The sequence below is a fragment of the Bubalus kerabau genome, chromosome 17 (assembly GCF_029407905.1).
Source record: "Bubalus kerabau isolate K-KA32 ecotype Philippines breed swamp buffalo chromosome 17, PCC_UOA_SB_1v2, whole genome shotgun sequence".
Classification (NCBI taxonomy): Eukaryota; Metazoa; Chordata; class Mammalia; order Artiodactyla; family Bovidae; genus Bubalus; species Bubalus kerabau.
The window spans coordinates 10,974,375-10,999,376 of NC_073640.1; the positions used below are offsets into that span (position 1 = coordinate 10,974,375).

Consider the following 25,002-nt stretch of genomic DNA (forward strand, 5'->3'; position numbering starts at 1 on the left):
AGAGTGGGAGTTACCCAAGTCCATCTTTTGCTCAGCTGGGTCCTTGGGGACACCCCAGAACATGATGCTGGTCAGCATGGTGCAGAGGAGCAGTGAGAAGCAGCAGGACACCCTCTGGACACGTGTGAAGTTGCTCCAAGCTGAGCTGCTGAAGATGGAGCACCAAATGTGGCCATCCTGGAAGCCTGTGGAGGTCTTCATGAAAAACAGGTGGCTGTGGACAGACCAGGGGAGAGTGACAGGCATTAGGGAGACAGGAATAGGGGAGAAGCCTGGGCTCTTTGGAGCAATCCTGGACTGAGAGGGAGGATTTGTTTCTAAAATTCTTCATCTGTTTTTTTTTGTTTTTTTTTCTGTTATAGAAGAAATACAGCATCATAGTAGCATCATTTAGAATTAGTGATGGGGACTCTGGACAGAGTGGTTGGAGCCCTCTTACCTACTGTGTGACCTCAGGCAAGTTACTTTATGCGTAAGGAAATTTGGATAACTGTTCTATAACTGTTATCACCACCTGAAGATAATTCTGTCTTGAAGGGTCCGTGTCCTTCCAGGGCCCTTCTATCACATCAAGAAAAACTGATTAGTCATTAATATCACACATTCAGAGCTACCCAGACCTGCAAGCTGAAACATGCTTTTATTTGGCTGAGACTGAATTATGATGCAACTCCTCTAGAGATGAAATGACAAAGTAAAAGAGCATTTGCTTTAAAGGAAAAAGAACAGTACCTGAATTGTTTCCTGTCCTCCTCTGTGGCCACTGGAAATACCTTGTCAAGGACACAGTCTCCAACATCGATGGATAGCCATGAGTTGCAGAGGAAGTACCACTTCCGGTCCATTGCCAGGTCATGCACCAGCACCCGGCTTACATACCTGGAGGGGACCCACACTTTTGAGGATAATGTTAGGCAGATGAGATGTCTTTGGACCCCTTGAAGATAATGTTAATATATTGCAGACCTGAGCCCAAGAACGAGAACTCCTAAAAAGACACTTTGTATTTTTCTTCATTGCCGTTAGTGCCTTGATCAAAATGCCCCAATCAGTGGGTGAATTTGGTTTCATGTGGGGAATTCAGCTAGTGTAGACCACCAGCTTGGAGGCTGCCAAGTTTTCACAGGTATGCTGCAAGAGCGTGTATTCTGAAACTGTGCACCCTCATGTAGGGCAGCAAGCCCAGGGTCACCATCCTGATACAAGCAAGGAAAGTGGAATTGTTTGGATTGTGTGTCCAGGGAGGTGCAAGCTTGAGCACACAAACCCGGTCCACCCCTGGGCCTCCATCCAGAGAATGGGCCTGCCCTCCATCTGGGACTCAGGGCTCTGTGGTTATCATCAAATCTGATTTAGATCTTTGAGGCCCAGGGAAGAAATGAAGTCATCTTGCCTCTGCTGGGAGGTCAGATTCAGCAGCAGCTGTTTTCTCTGTTGCCTGACAGGGAAATGAGACTAATGATATCAATAGGCACTCTTTTTTTTTTTTAACTATATACTTTTATGTTTTATTTATTTAAAATAATTTTATTTATTTTTATTTTTGGCTGTGCTGGGTCTTTGTTGCTGTGTGGGCTTTTCTCTAGTTGTAGCGAGTGGGGGCTACTCTTGGTTGCAGCAGGTGGGCTTCTCATTGCGGTGGCTTCTCTTGTTGTGGAACGTGGGTTCTAGGGCGCTCGGCCTTCAGTAGTTGTGGCTCCAGGGCTCTGAGCTCAGGCTCAAAAGTTGTGGTGCATGGGCTTAGTTGCTCTGAGGCATGTGGGATCTTCCCAGATCAGGGATCAAACCCCTGTCTCCTACATTGACAAGAGGATTCTTTACCACTGAGCCTCCAAGAAAGCCCTGTAGACACTCTTGATTGAGCATTTACTGCACAGTGGGGATTATGCTAAGAAGCTCTTGACATGCATTTTCTCCTTTCATGGAGGATAGTCCCCATCAGGCATGTAAGAGCCACCTCTGTTAAGGTCATACACCCTCCTGAGGTGGCTGACATCCAGTGCCCATTGGGTGAGGCACCTGGGTGTAATCAAGACCTGGACATCTCAACCCAACTCAGCACAGCTCCAAAGCTCCCTGTGTGGTCAGCTGAGCTGTCTTTGGGCTGCATCAAAGCTCTTCTGCCCATCCTGCTTGCTTCTCTCCCTGTCCAGGGGCTAATCCTAGGCATCCCTTAGGTAAACAGCCTCCATATTCAAATTCATCTCAGAGTCTGCATCCTAGGAACCAACCCTCAGCTGAGGGTCTTAATCCTGTAGATGAGTTAAGGACACTGGTCGAAATGCTGTGTTTTCTCAAAGCTGCCAGCCACCAGCGAGTGTTCAGGCTGGAGGCCACTCATCTGGGTCTCAGACAAAATGGGGAGTGCAGTAAGCCGGGAAGGGGAGGACTCTTGGCGCTGAGCTTGCCAGTTGTGTGACCTTGGGCAAGTCAGTTAATCTTTCCCAAGTTTACATTCACCCACTTATAAAACAAGGATAATAACAGCACTTGTCCCAGAGGGTCAGTGAGCATCCAGTGAGGAAAGCATGGGAGGAATTAGCTTAGTGCCCTGCAGTGGAGCTGTTCTCACACCTTCTCCTGGAGAATCAGCCAGTGTCTCATCTACTCTCCTCGTATTGGGCAGGGTTTGTCATTAGAGTAGGCATCTATGCCCATTTTATAGATGCGGAAACTGAGAGCTAAATGAGAGACTGAGCATTGTGTGTGGCCTGTGAACTGGTGGGCCTCTCTGACCCTTGGTTTCCTCATCTGTGAAATAGGGATCCATTCTATGTTTTCTTACAGAGGCTCATGAGGATCAGCAAGGCAGCACATGCACAGTGCCCAGCCTTGGACCTGTCGCTTAGTAGGTCCCCGGGGTTTGCCCACCCCTGACTCACCAGGATGGCTGGTCCCCTGAGTTGTCATGCCACAGTCGCAGGCTCCTTAGCTCCCCCAGGGGAAACAGGGTGGAGAGCAAGAAGACATCCACTCCCCCTCGCTCAAAAACCGGGATGTCGGGGTCCAACAGGTGGTGGGGCTCACTCTCTCCATCCAGGCCATATAGGGTGACAGTCACCTGAAACCCAGAGGCCAGGAGTGGCCAACTCTGCATGGTAACTGAGCCCCGTGTTTCACTGGAGGTGTCTGAAAACCAATGAAACCCAACGGAGCTCAGCCCTTTCTCCTCCTCTCGTCCCACCGTGGGCCTGCCTGAGTTATTTTTCAGCTGTATGAAGATTTGGGGTGACACTATCTGTATGCACATCTTTGAGATGAGCCGTACTCATAAAATGCTTCCTGATGAACTTTTCAGACTTCCCGTCTATTTATTTGAAAGGGCTGTGGGGCAAGAACTGTTTTTTGTCCCTAATGACTATATTCTCAGGGCTCCCAGAGTTCCCAGTATTGAGGCAGGGATGAATGACTGCCCATTACTTTGAAAATACATATTCTCGGGCCCCATCCAGATCTACCAAGAATACTGGGCACAGGAATCTGTATTTTTCTGAAGCCCTGCAGGTGCTGCTGGTGGCCATGCCTGATTACCTGAGCCCAAAACAACGACAGCAGATATCACTATGCCCCACTGATATCCGTCCCTCAGCCTCACCACTGTGGTGAGGCTGTCCCACTGCCAGCTGCTGTGTCTTTGCTCTGGGGGTTTCTTGGCTGTCAGAGCAGCAGGTGAAAGCTGGCAGAGAATTAATGGCCCCTGCAAGCTGTGTTCCCCCAATGACTTGTGGGGTTGGTGGATAAATAGCCCAGTTCCCTCAGTCCTCTGCTGGGGTAACTCTGAGGCCCACGTTCTTCACTGCTTTCCAGAGTTCCCCAGTGGGTTTGGGCTACAGTTGCCCACAGGGGTGGTGGGCTTGATTATGAGTTCTTCGTTCCTTCCCTTTCCTGCCTGGCTTCCCACTCCACTATGGGGTGCCCTCAAATCCCCTCTCAAATGAACTACTTGTGCTTGAATCCTTGTTTCAGAGTCAGCCTCTAAAGCAGAGTCCCCCCTGTAGACATTCTCGGTCAGGTAATTCCTTGCTCTGGGGCTTTCCTGTGTGCTGTAGGATGTTTAGCATCATCCTTGGCCTCCACTCACTAGGTGCCAGTCGCATCTCTTCCTCTCCCAAGTTGTGACAACCAAAATGACTTCCAAAATTACCAGCCATCCCTGGGGGCCAACCATTTGAGAACCACTATGCCAGGAGAACCCAACTAAGAAGTATCAATTGAAAAGTGAAATGGGGGGCCATGAAATGGCCTGTGGATCACACACTTTCACTCTTTCATTCCTAGGAAGGTCAGTTCCTTGTATCAAACAGAAATGGGGTGGGTGTTTCATTAGATGGATGAAAGTGATTCCTGCAATTATTCAGCAAATAGTTACTGAGTACTTACTCTGCGTTGGGTAGCTGATTGAGGCACTGAGGTGCAGCAATTTTTAAAAATTTATTTAATTCAAATAAAAATAAATGTATACACAAGTAAAAATTAAGATTTAAATAAGACTAAAAAAGTAAAAAGTAAATGGACACATGCCATGCTCTCATGGAGCCTAATATCATTTTTAAAAAAAACAATGGAGGGACTTCCCTGGTGATTCAGTGGCTAAGACTCTGAGATCCCAATGCAAGGGGTTCCATCCCTGGTCAGGGAACTAGGTCTTGAATGCCACAGCTAAGAGTTTTCATGCTGCAATAAAGATGGAAGATCCTACAAGCTACAACTAAGATCTGGTGCAGCCAAATAAATAATATTTTTTTAAAAACCCCAAATCAATGGAGCTTTCTTCAGCACAGTACACACAGTATCCGTGGTTCTCAAACTATGTTCCAAGGAGCACAGTTTCAGTAATGGAAGCCTGGAGGCTGCTGTGAGGGATGGTACATTCTGATGAAGGCCATGACGCAGGCCAGACTTAACTAAGGATGCTGAGACATGACAGAAACAACCTGCTGTGTGCTCCACAACTAAACTTTTAGGGATTTTGGAGAATCCATAAACAAATGAGATCATGGCTTCACTACCTTTAGTCAGCCTTTCAAGGACAGCCTCACCTCTTAGCTGGATGCCAGCTAATCTGTTTTCCTCAAAAATGTAATCCGAGGTTCTTTTTCAAATGATTGCCATTGTTTCTTTCTTTCTTTTGTCCCCTTTCTCTTAAAAATTCTTTTTTCCCCTTTATTCATTGGTAGCAGTCTACTGACTGTTCTGCATATGTGAGCACATTTGAGTGCAGGTAACTAGCTGTTTGAATTATCCTTTAGTAGGGTTAAATGAGAAGACCAGTGGGTACAGTGATGGTGGAAGCTTAGTCTATAAGTAGTGTCCGACTCTTGAAACCCCATGGACTGTAGCCTGCCAGGCTCCTTTGTCCATGGGATTTCCCAAGCAAGAATGCTGGAATGGGTTGCCATTTCCTTCTCCAGGGAATCTTCCCAGCCCAGGGACTGAACCCACATCTCTCGCATCTACTACATTGGCAGGCAGATTCTTTACCAACTGAGCCACCAGGGAAGCAGCATCAGACCACAGATCTCCCTTAATCCACTCCTCCTTTATCTTTTTAAATATTGGGGCTTAGGGTATTATTTTTGTCTAGCAAAAAGATACTTTTCTCTAAAAAAGCAGGAGTTAAAAAAAACCCCACAACAAAATCCAGTGTGCTAAAGTAACTCAACAACCGACTGGCCAGCGCTTTGCTGGGTGGTATATGCTAACTGACCAAGGGGTCTCGTGAGTCAGGTACCTTTGAGGAGGTGGCTGCCCCCCTCCGGTGTCCGGTGTGGATTGTCACCAGGTAGTGGTACTGAGCCAAGGGGTCGTTGTCCTCCAGCGCCGTGACCTTTACCTGGGCAGAAGGATGGCATTGTGGGGTCATCCACCACACACGTAGCCGGGAGTGAGTTGGGCGTTCATGACAGTTAAAGAGGGGGAAGCACATTTATGTCTGCTATTGATTCATTGCATCAGATAAGAACTGTTCTTTATAAAAGCAGGGTTTCAAGTGAAAACCAAAACTTTTATTTTTTTTAATTTAAATTTATTTATTTTAATTGGAGGCTAATTACTTTACAAAAACCAAAACTATTAAAATAAAAAATATACATTCATTATTAAATATGACCCAAAGTAGTCAAATTGGAGATGAACTTGGTATTAAGCTGAGAATGTTTGATGTTTGAGCTGATAAATACAAACTCTGTTCATAAATGATTTCTCATAACATTGGTAACCAGATTGTGCCTCTAAGGAAATTTTTATAAAATGAATGTTGTAAAAAAAAAAAATGAATGTTGTTTTAGCAAAAAATAAATAGCTGGAGTTGGTCAGAGGCTACAGAGGGCTGGGCAGTGATGAGCTCCCCAGATCTATTGTCAGTGGAGGGCTGTTTTCTCAGTTGCCAAGGTGGTATTGTCAGGGATGCAAGTCATCTCTGTCAAAGTCATGCACCTCCTAGGGAACCCGGTATCTAAGGACAGATTGGTTCATTGCCAAAGATCAAGACCTGGGCTTCTCAGCGTAGTTCAGGACAATTCCAGAGCTCCTCAAGGGGTCAATCAACTATCAGTAGGCTGTATCCCAACTTGACTTCTTCCCCTGCCCGCCCTACCTTCTTCCTTCCCTGCCCCAGGGCTGATCCCAAGCACTTCTTGATAAACACCCTGCATATTCAACTCCATCTGAGGGTCTGCTCCCCAGAAACCAACCTACAGCTGAGAGACTTAAAATATTAGTGTTAAACCCCTTGGGCAAATCAAAGACAACAGTATAAATTGAGCAACTATTATCTTTTTAGGTTTCATACCATTCACTCCTGAGAGGTGTTGCTGTATGTAGGGAGGGGAGGCAATGTTGAAAGGTTCAGTGCATTCCTAGATTCATTTTTGTGCTCACTCACTCGTGAGTGTGTATTGAAGGCTCCTGTGGGTCAGATGTGATGCACGTATCAGAAAAGGAATCAGAACTTTGTTGTCACAATTGGTTACTGTTTGATCTTGTTTTTACCCTCAGACCTGACTTATCGTCAGGCAGATCTGGGTTTGAATTCTGGCTCCTTGGAGGTGGCTTTGGACTAGATAATTACCCTACACATTCCAAAGAAAGGACTGGTTTTGGCAAGCTCCTGGAAGATAACCTCTAAGTTCTTGAAATATCCTGCATAATCAGTAAGTCTGAATATCCGGGACCTCGGGCCACCCTAGGCATTATGTGCTAACAGTCTGATCTGTGGTGAGAGCTTTGGGCCATGCTCTGTCAGTCTGACCTGGGCAGGGATGAGGGGCAGTGGTTGCTGGGGACTAAAGGCAGTCATGCAGGTGCCATACTTATGAGACTGACCCCTAGTAAAACCAAGGTTTGGGGAGCTTCCTTGGTGGGCAATACGTCACATGTGCTGTTGCACATCATTGCTAGAAGAATTCATCTGTCTGTAGGGCTCCATGGGAGAGGACAGTTAGAATCTCTTGCCTGATATCTCTTGAACCCTTCCTTTTTCTGATTTTAATCTGCACTTTTTCACTGTAGTAAACTGTAACCATGAGGATAATAGCTATTTAAAGTCTTGTGTGTCCTCCTAGCAAATCACTGAATTTGAGGGTGGTCTAGGAGACTCTCAACATCAGCACCCTCCCCCTTGGTGCTGTTGTGGGCATTAAGTGGGAATAGTACCTGGCACATAGTCGATCCTCAATAAGTGGTCAGTTTTATGATCCTCCTGATAATTTGATAAACAAGAACATTTTACAGGTAAAGAGGCTGAGAGGCCAGCTTACCAGAGATGACTCCAGGGGTCAAGGCCTGGACTTGCAGCTGGCCCTTCAGCCCCCCACCAGGGCTCCATTCTCTGGAGCTCCTGCAGGGGGACTGCTCGCCCCCTGCTGTTCCCGTGGATCATGCCACCTCACCTTGGCTTGATCCTGAGCATCCTTCCTCCTCGCCCAGATCAGCACCAGGAGGTAGGCCACGCAGAGGCAGCTCACGGTGGTCACAACCACAGGGTTGTCCGCAAAGGTGGCAAAGAGCTCAGCAGTCTGGCGGACGTCCACGGCGTTGGGCATCACCAGGAGCGTGCTCCCAAAGAAGGTGAGGTGGTTGCAGAGGCAGTGGGTCTGCAAGAGGGTGGTCCGCGGCCCCACCTGCAACCCCAAAGAGGCCCTGGTGAAAGGACTTGGGAAGTATATCTTCCCCGCCCATGGGAGGAGAGCAGTAAGGGGTGGACCCTGTCCTGGGGAGGGGTGGGAGACTGCTGAAGGCCAGCTTCAGGATTCTCTTTGGGCTTTTTTATTTAGTGAAACATTAATTTTTTTAATATAGTGAATTATGTCTTGTAGTGGGCTCACCTGGTGGCTCAGATGGTAAAGAATCTGCTTGCAATGCCCGAGACCCAGGTTCAATCCCTGGGTTGGGAAGATCCCTTGACGAAGGGAATAGTTACCCACTCCAGTGTTCTGGCCTGGAGAATTCCAGGGACAGAGGAGCCTGGCAGACTACAGCCCATGAGGTCACATAGAGTGAAGCATGACTGAGCGACTTAACGCTTACACATGTCTATAATAAGCATTTTTGCACCTGTCATTCTCAGTGAGTGACCATGCCCATCTTGCCAATCTGCTTTGCCCTTTTGGACAGGAAGTGTTAAGGGTAAAGCCAAAACGCCCTCTGTCCCCCAGCCTCCAGAAGCAGCCACTGCCACGTGCTTGGTATGCATCCTTTCCGGTACTCTCTCCCACATGGTGCTCCCTCACCGGTCAAGTATTTGTGGGGTGCTGCTTCCAGGCCAGGCAAGGTGCTGAGAGGACATTCAGGGTGACCAACTCATCTCAGTTTGCCAGGGACCTCTCTGCTTTTCAAACTGAAAGTCTTAGATCCTGGGAGCCCCCTGAGTCCCAGGCAAACTGAGACAGTGGGTTATCTTACACTGAAGAGAGAAACACCAGAGATCAGGGGAACCATGGAAAGAAAACAGGAAGAACAAATATTCACATTTTAAGCTGGTTCTCAGCAATAGGTCCAAAGTGGGTAAAATTTAGAGAATTCTTTTCTATTGCTGAGTGGCAAAGAAGTGAAGTCGCTCAGTCGTGTTCAACTCTTTTCGACCCCGTGGACTGTAGCCTACAAGGCTCCTCTGTCCATGGAATTTTCCAGGCAAGAATACTGGAGTGGGTTGCCATTTCCTGTGGCAAAACAGAGGGAAATGGGTCATGTAGATGGAGCTTGGGCTCGGGGTCCTTGTGGTACGGGAACTGAGGCTAGGGGAGAGAGAGACAGGAATGAGGCAGGGGAGGGCACTCTATCTGGCTCTTAATTCATTTTGTGCACTTAGTGGCAAGGCTTCCCTTGCAGGCTATGGCCTTCCTTAGCTTGCAATCCACCCAGGGCTATTTGGAGGGTGTAGATTTCATTCAGACCCACAACCCAGCACTACTTTTTCATTCCAGGGCCCACCATGAGGTGGTAAGGTAGGAGACAACAGAAAATACTGACATATGGAAAGTTCTTTGCTCAACACCTGGTGAGGAAGAACCTGTGGCAGCCCAAACGTGCCTCAGCAGATCATTCTTATCTTTCACCCTTAACACACCTCCTGGCGAGGCTGACCCCTCTGACAGCTATGGCGTCAACTGTTTTATTGACAGAGTTCACGTGGGTCTCACATCCGTGTTTGCTCACTGTTTCCCAATCCTGATCAGTGTTTTGCATCAGCTGGGGTCTTACGCAAACCCTTGGCACACCCAGGAGGGGTGGGGCTGGTTCAGAGAAGAACCCCAAGCAAGTGCCCCTGACAAGACCCTCTCAGCACTAGGCACCCAGGGGCCAGACCTGATCCATGCCTAATGTTTTACTTTCCTGGGTTTTCACAAAGACTTGGAGGGCAGTGGCTTTCCTACTCTTTTCCAGCATGACAACCCTTTTGAAAACCAGAAGCTAATCTGGAAAAAAAACAGAAACTCTTCATGAGATTCCCCCATGACAGAAGCTGCACCTTTAGTATCCTTTGAGAAAATATGTAAAGAAGAATATAGTTCTCAAACCCCTTGCAATAATTCTGCCTTTACTCCACTGATAAGGTCTGCAGTTCACAGATTTGGAGCTTTCTTTAGTTATTTAGAGAATAGACAGTGGTGATTTTTCCATCCAAAATTGGTGATCCTATTTATTTATTTTTCCCCCGTTTAATTATTTATGGCTCTCTCTCTCTCTCTCTGTGCACGCATTCACTCAGTCACGTCTGACTCTTTGTGACCCCATGGACTGTAGCCCGCCAGGCTCCTCTGTTCATGGGACTTCCCAGGCAAGAATACTGGAGTGGGTTGCTGTTTCCTATTTCAGATGGCTCTGTATCAGTATTCATCTGTATCAACATCTATTTCTGTAATGACCATCAGGTTCACAATATTAGGTTAACATAATGTTGGTAATATGGCACATTCCCACATGACTTTTGTATGCCCCACATCTGTGTGTGTGTGTGCATTAGTATCTGTATGTTCTTAAACACAGGTAAGCACCTGGACCCCATGGCTCCACCCAGAAGCTAGGAACTTCCCAGTAACTTACATTTAGCTAAGTGGTCCTCCCTCAGTCTGTCCTCATGCTCTCTCAACCCAGAGTGTCTGCCACGGCAGTCACTTTCATCTGTGGAGCACCTACTATGCACCAGCTGCCACGCTGAGTACTTTATACTTCTAACCTAGTCTAGATCCCCCCCTGTGGAAAGTGGCAGCCATCCCTTATCCCCATTTTCAGATGGGAAAGTTCAGAGAGGTAGGGGGCCTGTCCAAGGTCATCTTGCAAGTACTGATGACGTGGGATTGGACCCAAGTCTGTCCAATGGCAGACTCCTTGCGGCCAGCCCCTGCACCATTCCTATTCTGAGCCTCAGGCCTCAGAAGGCAGTCTTCAATGGGCATTCTGTATCAGCATCGTGGAGATCAGACAAGTCACTGATAGGGAGGACTCTCAAAGGTGGCAACACACTCGGGTCTCGTTCACAAGGTACAAAGACTTATGCTGCAAGTGTGGGAAACACGCTGTCTCTTGGACATCTCAATGAGCCCTTGTCTCTTCTTGGTACTTTGGGGAACTGCCATGTGTGGCAGGTGGAAGCCAGGCAGGATTTGACAAGGAAGCCAAAGAAGCAGCAGAAACAAATCCCAAAGGAGCTTGGTTCTGAGTCCCCTTTTGTGGGTCTGCTGGGACCTGGTCTCTTAAACTACTTCTGACTGCTATCATTGGACATATGCACCATTTGCTTCTCGTCTGTGTCCTCTACTAGACTGAGTGCTCACTAGTTTGACTCATCATTGTATCCCTACCAGTTGGCCTGGAATCTGGTGAACATGTGTAGAATGAATGAAAGAAGGAATATGATCTAGGGGATGGGGACGGGTGTGTGATAAATTTCAACTAGACGTGGAGGTTGTTCCTGGGGAGGGTATGGAAGTCCAGCAGAGGGAAACTGCAGACATCTGCCCCCTCAAGAAGATGGCTTTGGATTGGAAGATCGAAGTGGGAATGGAAGTTTTCCAGACAGGGTAGGGAAAAAGGGCATTCTGGGGGAAAGAACTGCATGTGCAAAGGCATGGAAGAAGGAAGGGGGACACTGATACCCCAGAGATGGCTTCTGATGGCCTCAAAACCAATGTCTGCTGCCAGGACACTGTCACAGGCCTTGGCTCCTTGGAGGCAGAGATGAGCTGCCCTGAGACAAGGGTGTGATTGCTGTTAATAGAACCACCTGCCTCCAGGGCTCTGGGAGCCTGGTCTAGGCTCTAGAGAATTAGTGCCTCATGTTGCTTAAAGCTTATGCTCTGGAGACAGACCTGGGTTTGACTCTCAGCTCTACCATCTTCTTTACCTCCCCCTCCTTACCTGGCACCCAGAGTTGTCCCAAGTGCCCTGGACCTCGTCCCAGAAAACACAATGGGAGAGGAAGGTGGTGATGCCGACTGTGAGGTCCCTGCCTGGAGCTGGCTCCAGGTCAGACTCGGGGATAACAGTCAGATAGTAGACGCCTTCTCCAAAATGCAGGTCCTCTGGGCTCAGGATCCACGTGGAGAGCTCATCTGCAGGAAGCAATGGGTACGGCGGGTGGGGGTGTCCAGGTCAGCCTGAAGCCTCGTGGAAACTGGATCTAATGTTATGGGAGGGGAGCACCAGGTGCCCGGGCAGGGAAGCAGACACTGATGGTCTCCCCGTTGTCCCAGGAGTATAGGAGAGGAGGCACACCCAGCTCAGTGTGCTAAGCAGGCTGCCAAGTCAGACTGCTGAGGGCACAAATTCTGACTTTGCTCCTCCTTGGCTGTATGACTTTGGGCCAGTTACTTAACCTCTCTGTTTTTGTCTGAAAAGTAAACATTTCAGTCATCCTCATCCCCAAGGGCTGTCATGAGGACTGCAATGAGGTTAGTTCTGTGAGTGCTTGTCAGCTCCTTCAGGACATATAGTTAATTGTTCACCTAGTATATTGCCTAATAATAATACCACCAACAAAAATCAGCACTGAATGTAGCAAGTGTAAAACTCTTTTTCTTTTTTTTCTCTATGGCTCTGATTCTCAAGTTTTAAGCTTGTCACACCCCCAGGAAGCAACCCAAGAATCCGCCTTGGGTGATGGGACTACCTGAAGCAGCTGTTGGCGGGAGGTGAGCCTGGGCATCGTAGCTGGTCTCATTGGGGTGGTAGCCGTAACCCAGGCTGAGCGTGAGTGGGGCGTCAGGTCTCCAGTGCAGCTGGATCCCCAAAGCTGCGCTGCCTGACGTCAGATTCACCCGCAGAGCTTCAGGTCTGCTCAGGTTCAGCATGGTTGGCTCACCGTGTGCTTCTGAAAGCCGAGGCAGCAGGATCTGTCATCAGAAACAGTCAAATCAAGGGTGTGCCAGGACAGGACTGCCGGTGAATATCAGGGTGAGCCCCTGGGGAGCTGAAATCCAACCTGTGCTCTGCTCTTTTCATTAGTTTCCTGAGGCTGCTGTGACAAATGACCACAAGCTTTGTGGCTTAAAATAGCACAAGTTTTTTCTCTTACAGCCCTGGAGGCCAGAAGCCCCCAAATCAGTCGCATGGGGCCACAGTTGTCAGAGCTGTTTCCTTCTCGGGGTTCCAGGGGGGGAACCCACTTCTTTGCCTTTTCCAGCTTCTGGAAGTGCCTGCAGTCCTTGGCTCATGGACTCCTCCTTGCATCACCCGACCTCTTGCTTCTGTCATCAAACTGCCTCCCCACCTCCACCCACCTGCCGCTTAGAAGGACCTCTCAATGACACTGGGCCCACCCAGGTGATCCAGGATCATCTATTTCAGGATCTTTAACGTAAATCACATCTGCGGAGTCACATTTTGCCATGTGAGGTGACGTATTCACGGCTCAGGGATGAGGATGAGGATATCTTGGGGGCCTTTATTCGGCCCCTGCTCCTCAAGCTGTGCACCCCGGCTTGGGGCTGCACCTGCACAGAAGGTGCGCAAGCTTGGCTCTAGGCTCTAGAGCACAGGCTCAATAGTGGCGCACAGGCGTAGTTGCTCCACGGCACGTGGGGTCTTCCCAGGCCAGGGATCAAACCCATGTCCCCTGCATTGGAGAGCAAACCCGGTTCTCCTGTATTACAGGCAGTCTCCTGAATTGCAGGCAGATTCTTAACCTCTGAGCCACCAGGGAAGCCCTCACTGAGAGTATTAAAAATGTTATTATGTACAAAATCCTTAGCCAAGCACCACATACACAGCAGCACTCAATTAGTTACTGCTATTCCTCTGCTTTTATTCTTACATTAGAACTTCTTACAACCACTCTCCATTTAATCAGCTCTCTGGATTAACTAATGCCTTCCACCCACTGTTTATTTATTTAATTAAAAAAATTTTTTTGACTGCACCACAAAGGTTGAATCTGGGACCACAGTAGTGAAAGCACCAAGTCCTAACCACTGGACCACCAGGGAATTCCCTCCATCCTTTGTCTTTTTTTAAATATGTATTTATTTGAATGAGCTGGGTCTTAGTTGTGACATGTGGGATCTAGTTCCCTGACCAGGGGTTGAACCAGTCGTTTGAACATTCTTTATCACAGCATATATAAAACCAAATAATGTATAGTTTTATGTTAAACTGTATAAAATATATAGTTTTATGTTAAACGACAATGCTTGCAATGCTTATAGCAGGGTGAGGATAATTTCTCATGATTCTCTTCTTTTTTCTTTTCTCTTTCTTTCTTTTTTTGCCCACACTATGCAGCTTATCACGGACTCTTTCTCTCACTCTCTCTCTCTCACTCTCACTCTCTCTCTCTCTCTCTCTTGCTATCTTCTAAACAAAATGGAGCTGTAACACTGATTTGCCTAAGAGCTGTAGCACGGTTTGTCTAAGACCCGAGAGCTGTGACATGCCGAGGGCTTTAATGTCCGTTGCTCCAAATCTTTGTCGTGACAAGACAAAGAACCGAGGAACATACACTCGTGTGACATCTATGATGCCGTGACTCGGATTTAACCTGGCTGAAACAACCTCTGCATGGAAGAGGCCAAGCACAGCAGAAGCCCAACTCAGCAAAGCTCCCGCGCTAGAAGCGGAAGGCGAAGAAACCCAGCGCAGGGGAAGGCCCATCGTGCTGGAAACCGGGACAGCGAAAAACGAACTCAGCTCACGCGGCCCAGTCTCAGATTCCAGAAGACCTCCGGTTAAGGTAAGAGGTCCTCACTTCTATGGCTGGAGGGACCTTTACAATCTCTCGTCTCTTGTTTCCTCGAACCTCCCGCAAACAGGCAGGAGGCAGGGGGCACAATTGAGGGACTCTGGAGAGGCTACTCCTCAGCATGCCCCAAAGGCACTATCTGCTGAGCCCCAGTAGCTGTTACCCAAGCCGGTAGGGGTTCTTCTGTCCTTTCTCGTCTCTGTGCCAAAGATCAGACCAAAGAAACTGTGAGCACTGGTCAGATATTTAGCAAATTTTCTGACGGGCTATGAAGGGGATTCAGAGAAGGCAATGGCAACCCACTCCAGTACTCTTGCCTGGAAAATCCCATGGATGGAGGAGCCTGGTAGGCTGCAGTCCATGGGGTCGCAAAGAGTTGAACTCGACTGAGCGACTTCACTTTCACTTTCCCCTTGCATGCATTGGAGAAGGAAACGGCAACCCACTCCAGTGTTCTTGCCTGGAGAATCCCAGGGACGGGGAAGCCTGGTGGGCTGCCGTCTGAGAGGTCGCACAGAGTCAGACACGACTGAAGTGACTTAGCAGTAGCAGCAGCATGCAGCTTATGGGATCTTAGTTCTCTGACCAGGGATTGAACCTGGGCCCTCGGCAGTGGAATTGTGCAGTCCTAACTACTGGACCACCAGGTGATTCCCAGTGATTCTCTTCTTTAGTCATTTTTTTTTCATAACCAGCCAACTTTGGGACCCAACCAAGTTGAAAAAGAAGACAGAAGTGCCACCTGACTTCTGAGCACACCCAAAGCCTACCTCGATATACTCCGACAGATTCTTCACAGGGATGAGCTGTCCACTAGGACTGGTCAGAGAGAGGCCACCCACAGTTCCACTGACGTCAAAGTGACCTCGGGCTGGAAAGGGGCTCTTGGGGAAGCTCATCATCTGAAACCAAGAACAGAGAGCTAAGGCGCCCAAGGGCCAGAAGGTAACCAGGCCCCTGTGTGAAGGAAAAGGTTTCCCCAGACGGGTGGACAGGTGGCCCTTGTGCTGTGGGGTGAATGAGAGGGCCCTGTCTCTAGCTGCTGCTATCTTTCCGTGTGTGTGTGTGTGTGTGTGTGTGTGACCTTCAAGGCTGTGACCTCAGAAATCTGGGCCTAGAGACCTGATCACACTTGCTACAGCTGAGCAATTACTGGACTATGAACAGTGTGGCACTTTCTTATAGCAAAGGCGCAAGGTCTCTAAGAGAAAGACGTTTGTCTGCTTTCTTGGAGGCTCAAGGAGCCGAGCGTCAGATGTGCCCTAATTTGGGAAGGAAAAAGCCCTGAGTTTACTACTGCCTACTTATGGAATGGAGTCTGAGGAGCTTCATTTCCAAGGACTAATTAAACCAGGGCTGCTGGAGAAATTCCACAATACAGTGGAAAGAATGGTCTGGGGAGTCAGAAGGCCTGGGTCTGAATCCCAGCCCTGCCGCTTTGCTGGTCACCTTGGGCAAGTCACTGAACTCACCTGTAAAATGGGCTTGATTAATTTATAGAGCTGTTAGCAACATGAATGGGCAAGCATATGTGCAGGTGCTTTGTGAACTGTAAAGGGCTGTTTCCAAGGGTGTTCTTTCTATTGTTACCCTTATGTCCACAGGCTCCCGATAGTCCTCCATGGAGCCAAGGGAGGGGGCAGCGGGCAGGGAGAAGGTCGCAGAGCTGGAGGCAGCAATGTGTACGGAGGAGCCTCGCCAACTCCAGGGCTGTATTCTGTCCACAAGGTGAGAGCAGAGGTGCCGGGAGAGAGAGGAGAAGGTCAGTGTCAGAGGAGGATCTGCCCGCTCTAGCACTGCATGGGGACTGGCTTTAGCATCAGTGCTTCTTTCATGATCCCCTTAGATCAGCAGTCCCCAAAGTTCTGTCACCAGGGACCAGTTTCATGGGAGCTGAATTTTCCAAGGACCAGGTAGGGGGATGGCTTGGGGATGATTCAAGCACATTATACTTATTGTGCACTTTATTTGTATTATTATTACATCGGCTCCACCTCAGATCATCAGGCATTAGACCCCGGAGGTTAGGGACCCCTGCCTTACTCAGATGGTTCTGTGTTTGCATCAGTGGGAGCAGCATAAAAGGCTGGGCAGGTGGCCCCACACAGACAGGGCTTCAGCCTGCTTTCTCTCCTGTGGCACCCCAGTGCCTAGAGCAGTGCCCGGCATGTGATGGTGGGCAATACATATTTTGTTGAATGAGTAAATGAGCTTGGATGTAGACACTTCTCCAGGCCTATCTCCCCAACCTACTTGACCTCCCATAAGATCATCTTTACTGGCCATTGACCTCGTCCCATCTGAGTAGACTGGGGACCTGGTTTCAGATCCCAGTCATGATCACAATGCTGCTTTGGGAAACTGCCCCTGGGATCCAGGGCAGCTGTGGCAGAGGAACCAAGGGAGGGTGCTCAGTGCCGAGGATCCCAGCAGTGCCTGCAGCATCGTCTAGCCCCCGATTGTCAGGGGGTGGCATGGAAGTGGCAGGTCATCCCTAGGTGCTGGAGGACGGCTCAGTGAAAGGAGGCTGGCACTCCTCGGAGAAACACCTAAGGCCAGAGTGTCTGGAAGTCCCATAGTCTATGGAGCAGCGGGCTTGCCAGACACACTCTGAGTGAGTTTAAAAGTGGGTTGGTCGCCCTCATTGAGCCCCCTTCCCTGCACAGTTCAATAAGACCTGTCTCTCAAGACACATGGGTGGCTCTGACACTGGCGTGGCCCTTCCCACCTCCCTTCTCATGCTGTACAAACAGCCAGTATGGGGCCCTTCTCTCAGTGAAAAGGCCTTCCCACTTCTAGGTCCCATCACTCACCACCCTGCGTCCTACCAGGCGGGTCTCCTGTGCTCTGCCTGTCCCAGGGTCTTGGGATGTGGATGTGGAGTGAACCAGGTCAGGGGATGAGCTTTTTGGGTCACCCACAGTACAGCAGATTACCTGTTTGTGTACACAGAGATGGAGGGGGTGGCCACCATGGCCGGAAGGCCCCCAGGCAGTCTCCCCAGCAGGAGGGTGGCCTGCACATGCTCTGCAGCTTCCAGCAGCCGGGACACTGTGGCCATCTGGAAAAGGAAGCAGGGGACCACTGCTGTGGGCTGGTCTCCATATACCATTTCTGGTTGCTGCCACCAAGCTCGTGTGGGCCTGCAGCAGGAGCAAGGCAGAGACTCGGATGGGATGCACTTCACCAAGCACCAGGTGCTATAGGGAATCGGGCATAAGCCCTGAGAAGATTCCAAGCTCTGCGAACAGGTGCTTTTACCATCCTGTTTGGCAGATGGGGAGATAGAGGCACAGAGAGGGTAGTGACTTGTGGAGGCCACGTGTTGATAAGGGGAAGGCGCAGAACCAGGGGGAGGCTCACTGTGTGCCTGCCTCTACTGCTCCACTGGACCCTGATGTCCACCCACAGCCCAGATCATACCCGAGGGGAAATGGAAAGTCACAGGTGGAACCATTGCACGGTTCACCCAGGCTCAAACTCCTCCCCAACCCTTGAACGAAGCCTTCAGTGAAGATGTGGCCTCCCTGAAGCCAAGGCAGGCATGAGGACCATCAGGGCTGGACATTTGTGCGGAGTTCCTATCAGAGCACAGATCACGTGTGCATGTGTATGTACATCTGATAGGTGTGTGTACATGTATGAATGTGACTGTGTATGTGCGTGTTGAGGAAGATTGTGTGTGATTATAAGTATTTTAGTGTGTTTATGTCAGTATGTAGTGGAGAAGGGAATGGCAAACCACTTCAGTATTCTTGCCTTGAGAATCCCACGAACAGCATGAAAAGGCAAAAATATAGGACATTGAAAGATGAACTTCCCAGGTTGGTAGGTGCCCAGTATGCTACTGGAGATCAGTGGAGAAATAACTCCAGAAAGAATGAAGAGAAGAAACCAAAGCAAAAACAACACCCAGTTGTGGATGTGACTGGTGATGGAAGTAAAGTCCAATGCTGTAAAGAGCAATATTGCATAGGAACCTGGAATGCTAGGTCCATGAATCAAGGCAAATTGGAAGTGGTCAAATAGGAGATGGCAAGACTGAACATGAACACTTCAGTTCAGTTCAGTTGCCCAGTCGTGTCCGACTCTTTGCGATCCCATGAATTGCAGCACGACAGGCCTCCCTGTCCATCGTCAACTCCCAGAGTTCACTCAAACTCACATCTATCGAGTCGGTGATGCCATCCAGCCATCTCATCCTCTGTTGTCCCCTTCTCCTCCTGCCCCCAATCCCTCCCAGCATCAGAGTCTTTTCCTATGAGTCAACTCTTCACATGAGGTGGCCAAAGTATTGGAGTTTCAGCTTTAGCATCAGTCCTTCCAAAGAAATCCCAGGACTGATCTCCTTTAGAATGGACTGGTTGGATCTCCTTGCAGTCCAAGGGACTCTCAAGAGTCTTCTTCAATACCACAGTTCAAAAGCATCAATTCTTCGGTTTTCTTCACAGTCCAACTCTCACATCCATACATGACTACTGGAAAAATCATAGCCTTGACTAGATGGAGCTTTATTGGCAAAGTAATGTCTCTGCTTTTGAATATGCTATCTAGGTTGGTCATAGCTTTCCTTCCAAGGAGCAAGTGTCTTTTAATTTCATGGCTGCAATCACCATCTGCAGTGATTTTGGAGCCCCCAAAAAATAAAGTCTGACACTGTTTCCACTGTTTCCCCATCTATTTCCCATGAAGTGATGGGACCAGATGCCATGATCTTCATTTTCTGAATGTTGAGCTTTACACCAACTTTTGCACTCTCCTCTTTCACTTTCATCAAGAGGCTTTTTAGTTCCTCTTCACTTTCTGCCCTCAGGGTGGTGTCATCTGCATATCTGAGGTTATTGATATTTCTCCCGGCAATCTTGATTCCAGCTTGTGCTTCTTCCAGCCCAGCGTTTCTCATGATGTACTCTGCATAGAAGTTAAATAAGCAGGGTGACAATATACAGCCTTGACGTACTCCTTTTCCTATTTGGAACCAGTCTGTTGTTCCATGTCCAGTTCTAACTGTTGCTTCCTGACCTGCATATAGGTTTCTCAAGAGGCAGGTCAGGTGGTCTGGTATTCCCATCTCTTGAGGAATTTTCCACAGTTTATTGTGATCCACACAGTCAAAGGCTTTGGCATAGTCAATAAAGCAGAAACAGATGTTTTTCTGGAACTCTCTTGCTTTTTCGATGATCCAGCGGATGTTGGCAATCTGATTTCTGGTTCCTCTGCCTTTTCTAAAACCAGCTTGAACATTTGGAAGTTCACGGTTCACATACTGCTGAAGCCTGGCTTGGAGAATTTTGAGCATTACTTTACTAGCGTGTGAGATGAGTGCAATTGTGCGGTAGTTTGAGCATTCTTTGGCATTGTCTTTCTTTGGGATTGGAATGAAAACTGACCGTTTCCAGTCCTGTGGCCACTGCTGAGTTTTCCGAATTTGCTGGCATATTGAGTGCAGCACTTTCACAGCATCATCTTTCAGGATTTGGAATAGCTCAACTGGAATTCTATCACCTCCACTAGCTTTGTTCGTAGTGATGCTTTCTAAGGCCCACTTGACTTCACATTCCGTGATATCTGGCTCTAGGTGAGTGATCACACCATCCTGATTATCTTGGTCCTGAAAATCTTTTTTGTACAGTTCTTCTGTGTATTCTTGCCACCTCTTAATATCTTCTGCTTCTGTTAGGTCCGTACCATTTCTGTCCTTTATCGAGCCCATCTTTGCATGAAATGGTCCCTTGGTATCTCTAATATTCTTGAAGAGATCTCTACTCTTTCCCATTCTGTTGTTTTCCTCCATTTCTTTGCATTGATCGCTGAAGAAGGCTTTCTTATCTCTCCTTGCTATTCTTTGGAACTCTACATTCAGAGGCTTATATCTTTCCTTTTCTCCTTTGCTTTTCACTTCTCTTCTTTTCTCAGCTATTTGTAAGGCCTCCCCAGACAGCCATTTTGCTTTTTTGCATTTCTTTTCCATGGGGATGGCCTTGATCCCTGCCTCCAGTACAATGTCACGAACCTCCGTCCATAGTTCATCAGGCACTCTATCTATCCGATCTAGTCCCTTAAATCTATTTCTCACTTCCACTGTATAATCATAAGGGATTTGATTTGGAACTCTACATTCAGAGGCTTATATCTTTCCTTTTCTCCTTTGCTTTTCACTTCTCTTCTTTTCTTAGCTATTTGTAAGGCCTCCTCAAACAGCCATTTTGCTTTTTGCATTTCTTTTTCTTCGGGATGGTCTTGATCCTAACTGTTCATTAGATTAGTCAATCTAATCACACGGACCACAGCCTTGTCTAACTCAATGAAACTAAGCCATGCCGTGTGGGGCCACCCAAGACGGGCGGGTCATGGTGGAGAGGTCTGACAGAATCTGGTCCACTGGAGAAGGGAATGGCAAACCACTTCAGCATTCTTGCCTTGAGAACCCCATAAACAGTATGAAAAGGCAAAATGATAGGATACTGAAAGAGGAACTCCCCAGGTCGGTAGGTGCCCAGTATGCTACTGGAGATCAGTGGAGAAATAACTCCAGAAAGAATTAACAGATGGAGCCAAAGCAAAAACAATACCCAGTTGTAGATGTGACTGCTGATGGAAGCAAGATCCAATTCTGTAAAGAGCAATATTGCATAGGAACCTGGAATGTTAGGTCCATGAATCAAGGCAAATTGGAAGTGGTCAAACAGGAGATGGCAAGAGTGAATATTGACATTCTAGGAATCAGCGAACTAAAATGGACTGGAATGTGTGAATTTAACTCAGATGACCATAATATCTACTACTGTGGGCAGAAATCCCTTAGAAGAAATGGAGTAGCCATCATGGTCAACAAAAGAGTCCGAAATGCAGTACTTGGATGCAATCTCAAAAACGACAGAATGATCTCTGTTCGTTTCCAAGGCAAACCATTCAATATCACAGTAATCCAAATCTATGCCCTGACCAGTAACGATGAAGAAGCTGAAGTTGAATGGTTCTATGAAGACCTACAAGACCTTTTAAAACTAACACCCAAAAAAGATGTCTTTTTCATTATAGAGGACTGGAATGCAAAAGTAGGAAGTCAAGAAACACCTGGAGTAACAGGCAATTTGGCCTTGGAATATGGAATGAAGCAAGGCAAAGGCTAGTGGAGTTTTGCTAAGAGAACGTACTGGTCATAGCAAACACCCTCTTCCAACAACACAAGAGATGACTCTACACATGGACATCACCAGATGGTCAACACCGCAATCAGATTGATTATATTCTTTACAGCCAAAGATGGAGAAGCTCTATACAGTCAGCAAAAACAAGACCAGGAGCTGACTGTGGCTCAAATCATGAACTCCTTATTGCCAAATTCAGACTTAAGTTGAAGAAAGTAGGGAAAACCACTAGACCATTCAGGTATGACCTAAGTCAAATCCCTTACCCTTATACAGTGGAAGTGAGAAATAGATTCAAGGGATTAGATCTGATAGACAGAGTATCTGAAGAACTATGGACGGAGGTTCGTGACATTTTACTGGAGACAGGGATCAAGACCATCCCGAAGAAAAAGAAATGCAAAAAGCAAAATGGCTGTTTGAGGAGGCCTTACAAATAGCTAAGAAAAGAAGAGAAGTGAAAAGCAAAGGAGAAAAGGAAAGATATACCCATTTGAATACAGAGTTCCAAGGAATAGCAAGGAGAGGTAAGAAAGCCTTCCTCAGTGCAAGGAATAGAGGAAAACAATAGAATTGGAAAGACTAGAGACCTCTTCAAAAATATTAGGGATACCAGGGGAACATTTCATGCAAAGATGGGCTCAATAAACGACAGAAATGGTATGGCCCTAACAGAAGCAGAATATATTAAGAAGAGGTGGCAAGAATACACAACAGAACTATACAAAAAAGATCTTCATGACCCAGATAATCACAATGATATGAACACTCACCTATAGCTAGACATCCTGGAATGTGAAGTCAAGTGGGCCTTAGGAAGCATCACTATGAACAAAGCTAGTGGAGGTAATGGAATTCCAGTTGAACTATTTCAAATCCTAAAAGATGATGCTGTGAAAGTACTGCACTCAATATGCCAGCAAATTTGGAAAACTCAGCAGTGGCCATAGGACTGGAGAAGGTCAGTTTTCATTCCAATCCGAAAGAAAGGCAATGCCGGAGAATGCTCAAACTACCACACAATTGCACTCATCTCACATGCTAGTAAAGTAATGCTCAAAATTCTCCAAGCCAGGCTTCAGTAGTATGTGAATCGTGAACTTCCAGATGTTCAAACTGGTTTTAGAAAAGGCAGAGGAACCAGAGATCAAGTTGCCAACATCCACTGGATCATTGAAAAAGCAAGAGAGTTCCAGAAAAACATCTGCTGCTGCTGCTGCTAAGTCACTTCAGTCGTGACCAACTCTGTGCAACCCCGGGCAGCCCACCAGGCTTCCCGGTCCCTGGGATTCTCCAGGCAAGAACACTGGAGTGAGTTGCCATTTCCTTCTCCAATGCATGAAAGTGAAAAGTGAAAGTGAAGTCACTCAGTCGTGTCTGACTCTTAGTGACCCCGTGGACTGCAGCCCACCGGGCTCCTCCGTCCATGGGATTTTCCAGGCCAGAGTACTAGAGTGGGTTGCCATTGCCTTCTCCAAGAAAAACATCTACTTCTGTTTTATTGACTGTGCCAAAGCCTTTGACTGTGTGTATCACAACAAACTGTGCAAAATTCTGAAAGAAATGGGCATACCAGACCGCCTGACCTGCCTCTTGAGAAATCTGTGTGCAGGTCAAGAAGCAACAGTTAGAACTGGACATGGAACAACAGACTGGTTCCAAATCAGGAAAGGAGTATGTCAAGGCTGTATATTGTCACCCTGCTTATTTAACTTATATGCAGAGTACATCATGAGAAACGCTGGGCTGGAAGAAGCACAAGCTGGAATCAAGATTGCCGGGAGAAATATCAATAACCTCAGATATGCAGATGACACCACCCTGAGGGCAGAAAGTGAAGAGGAACTAAAAAGCCTCTTGATGAAAGTGAAAGAGGAGAGTGCAAAAGTTGGCGTAAAGCTCAACATTCAGAAAATGAAGATCATGGCATCTGGTCCCATCACTTCATGGGAAATAGATGGGGAAACAGTGGAAACAGTGTCAGACTTTATTTTGGGGAGCTCTAAAATCACTGCAGATGGTGGCTGCAGCCATGAAATTAAAAGACACTTGCTCCTTGGAAGGAAAGTTATGACCAAGCTAGATAGCATATTCAAAAGCAGAGACATTACTTGGCCAACAAAGGTCCGTCTAGTCACAGCTATGGTTTTTCCAGTAGTCATGTATGGATGTGAGAGTTGGACTATAGAGAAAGCTGATTGCCAAAGAATTGATGCTTTTGAACTGTGGTGTTGGAGAAGACTCTTGAGAGTCCCTTGGACTGCAAGGAGATCCAACCAGTCCATCCTAAAGGAAATCAGTCCTGAATATTCATCGGAAGGACTGATGTTGAAGCTGAATCTCCAATACTTTGGCCACCTGGTGTGAAGAACTGACTCATTGGAAAAGACCCTGATGCTGGGAAAGATTGAAGTCAGGAGGAGAAGGGGACGACAGAGTATGAGATGGTTGGATGGCGTCACTGACTCAATGGAGATGAGTTTGAGTAAACTCCAGGAGTTGGTGATGGACAGGGAGGCCTGTCGTGCTGCAATCCATGGGGTCGCAAAGAGTCGGACACAACTAAGCGACTGAACTGAACTGAACTGAACTGATGTGGGTATGTGTGGGTGGAAGTGTGTGGATGTGTGTCTGAGTAGATGTGGCTTGAGGGTATGGGAGTATAAGTATCTGACCATGAATGAGTGTGTATGCATGTGATTTTGTGTGTGATTGCAACTATATGTGAGAGTCTGTGTGTGACTGTGTAGCTGAATGTGTAGGTATGAGTAAATACAGGAGTGTGTGCTTTGAGGTATATGTGAAAGTATAAGTGATGGCTCTCAGTGTGTGGATGTGTGCAGGTGTATGTGAGTTAGTGTTTGTGCATGTGTGTAAGTGTGGGTGTGTGTTTGAGTGTGCCTTCATGGCCACCGTGAGAATGTGTGAGTTTTTTAATGGAATGGTGGTAGCACAGAGTAAAGGGCTGTGGAGCAGCAGGAGATGGGTTTTGTGTCTCCGTTCTGTGACGTCCTGGGTGCTGGAATGACCTCTCTCCTAAAGATGCTCTGTGTCCTTGGCTAAGTGAACCAGGAGTTCAGACTTGCAAGAGTGAGTATAGGATCTCTCCAATCTGATGAAGCAGAGCTTGTCAGCTTAATACAGATGAGGAGATAAGGCTGCAGGCCTGCTGCACGG

The 25,002-nt window shown here is 47.6% G+C and overlaps 1 protein-coding gene across 2 annotated transcripts in view; it reads right to left on the reverse strand.

The window, feature by feature from the left end:
- Positions 1 to 25,002, reverse strand: part of LOC129632443 (polycystic kidney disease protein 1-like 2) — a 105,239-nt gene that overhangs the window by 32,850 nt on the left and 47,387 nt on the right. For both annotated transcript variants that reach the window (XM_055554070.1, XM_055554069.1), the window contains exons 19-28: positions 17,611 to 17,735; positions 16,265 to 16,391; positions 15,445 to 15,576; positions 12,608 to 12,830; positions 11,857 to 12,050; positions 7,890 to 8,120; positions 5,732 to 5,833; positions 2,883 to 3,061; positions 733 to 879; positions 15 to 214 (exon numbers count right to left, since the gene is read on the reverse strand). In XM_055554070.1, the coding sequence (XP_055410045.1) occupies positions 15 to 214; positions 733 to 879; positions 2,883 to 3,061; positions 5,732 to 5,833; positions 7,890 to 8,120; positions 11,857 to 12,050; positions 12,608 to 12,830; positions 15,445 to 15,576; positions 16,265 to 16,391; positions 17,611 to 17,735 (1,660 nt within the window). The remainder of the gene's footprint in view (positions 1 to 14; positions 215 to 732; positions 880 to 2,882; positions 3,062 to 5,731; positions 5,834 to 7,889; positions 8,121 to 11,856; positions 12,051 to 12,607; positions 12,831 to 15,444; positions 15,577 to 16,264; positions 16,392 to 17,610; positions 17,736 to 25,002) is intronic.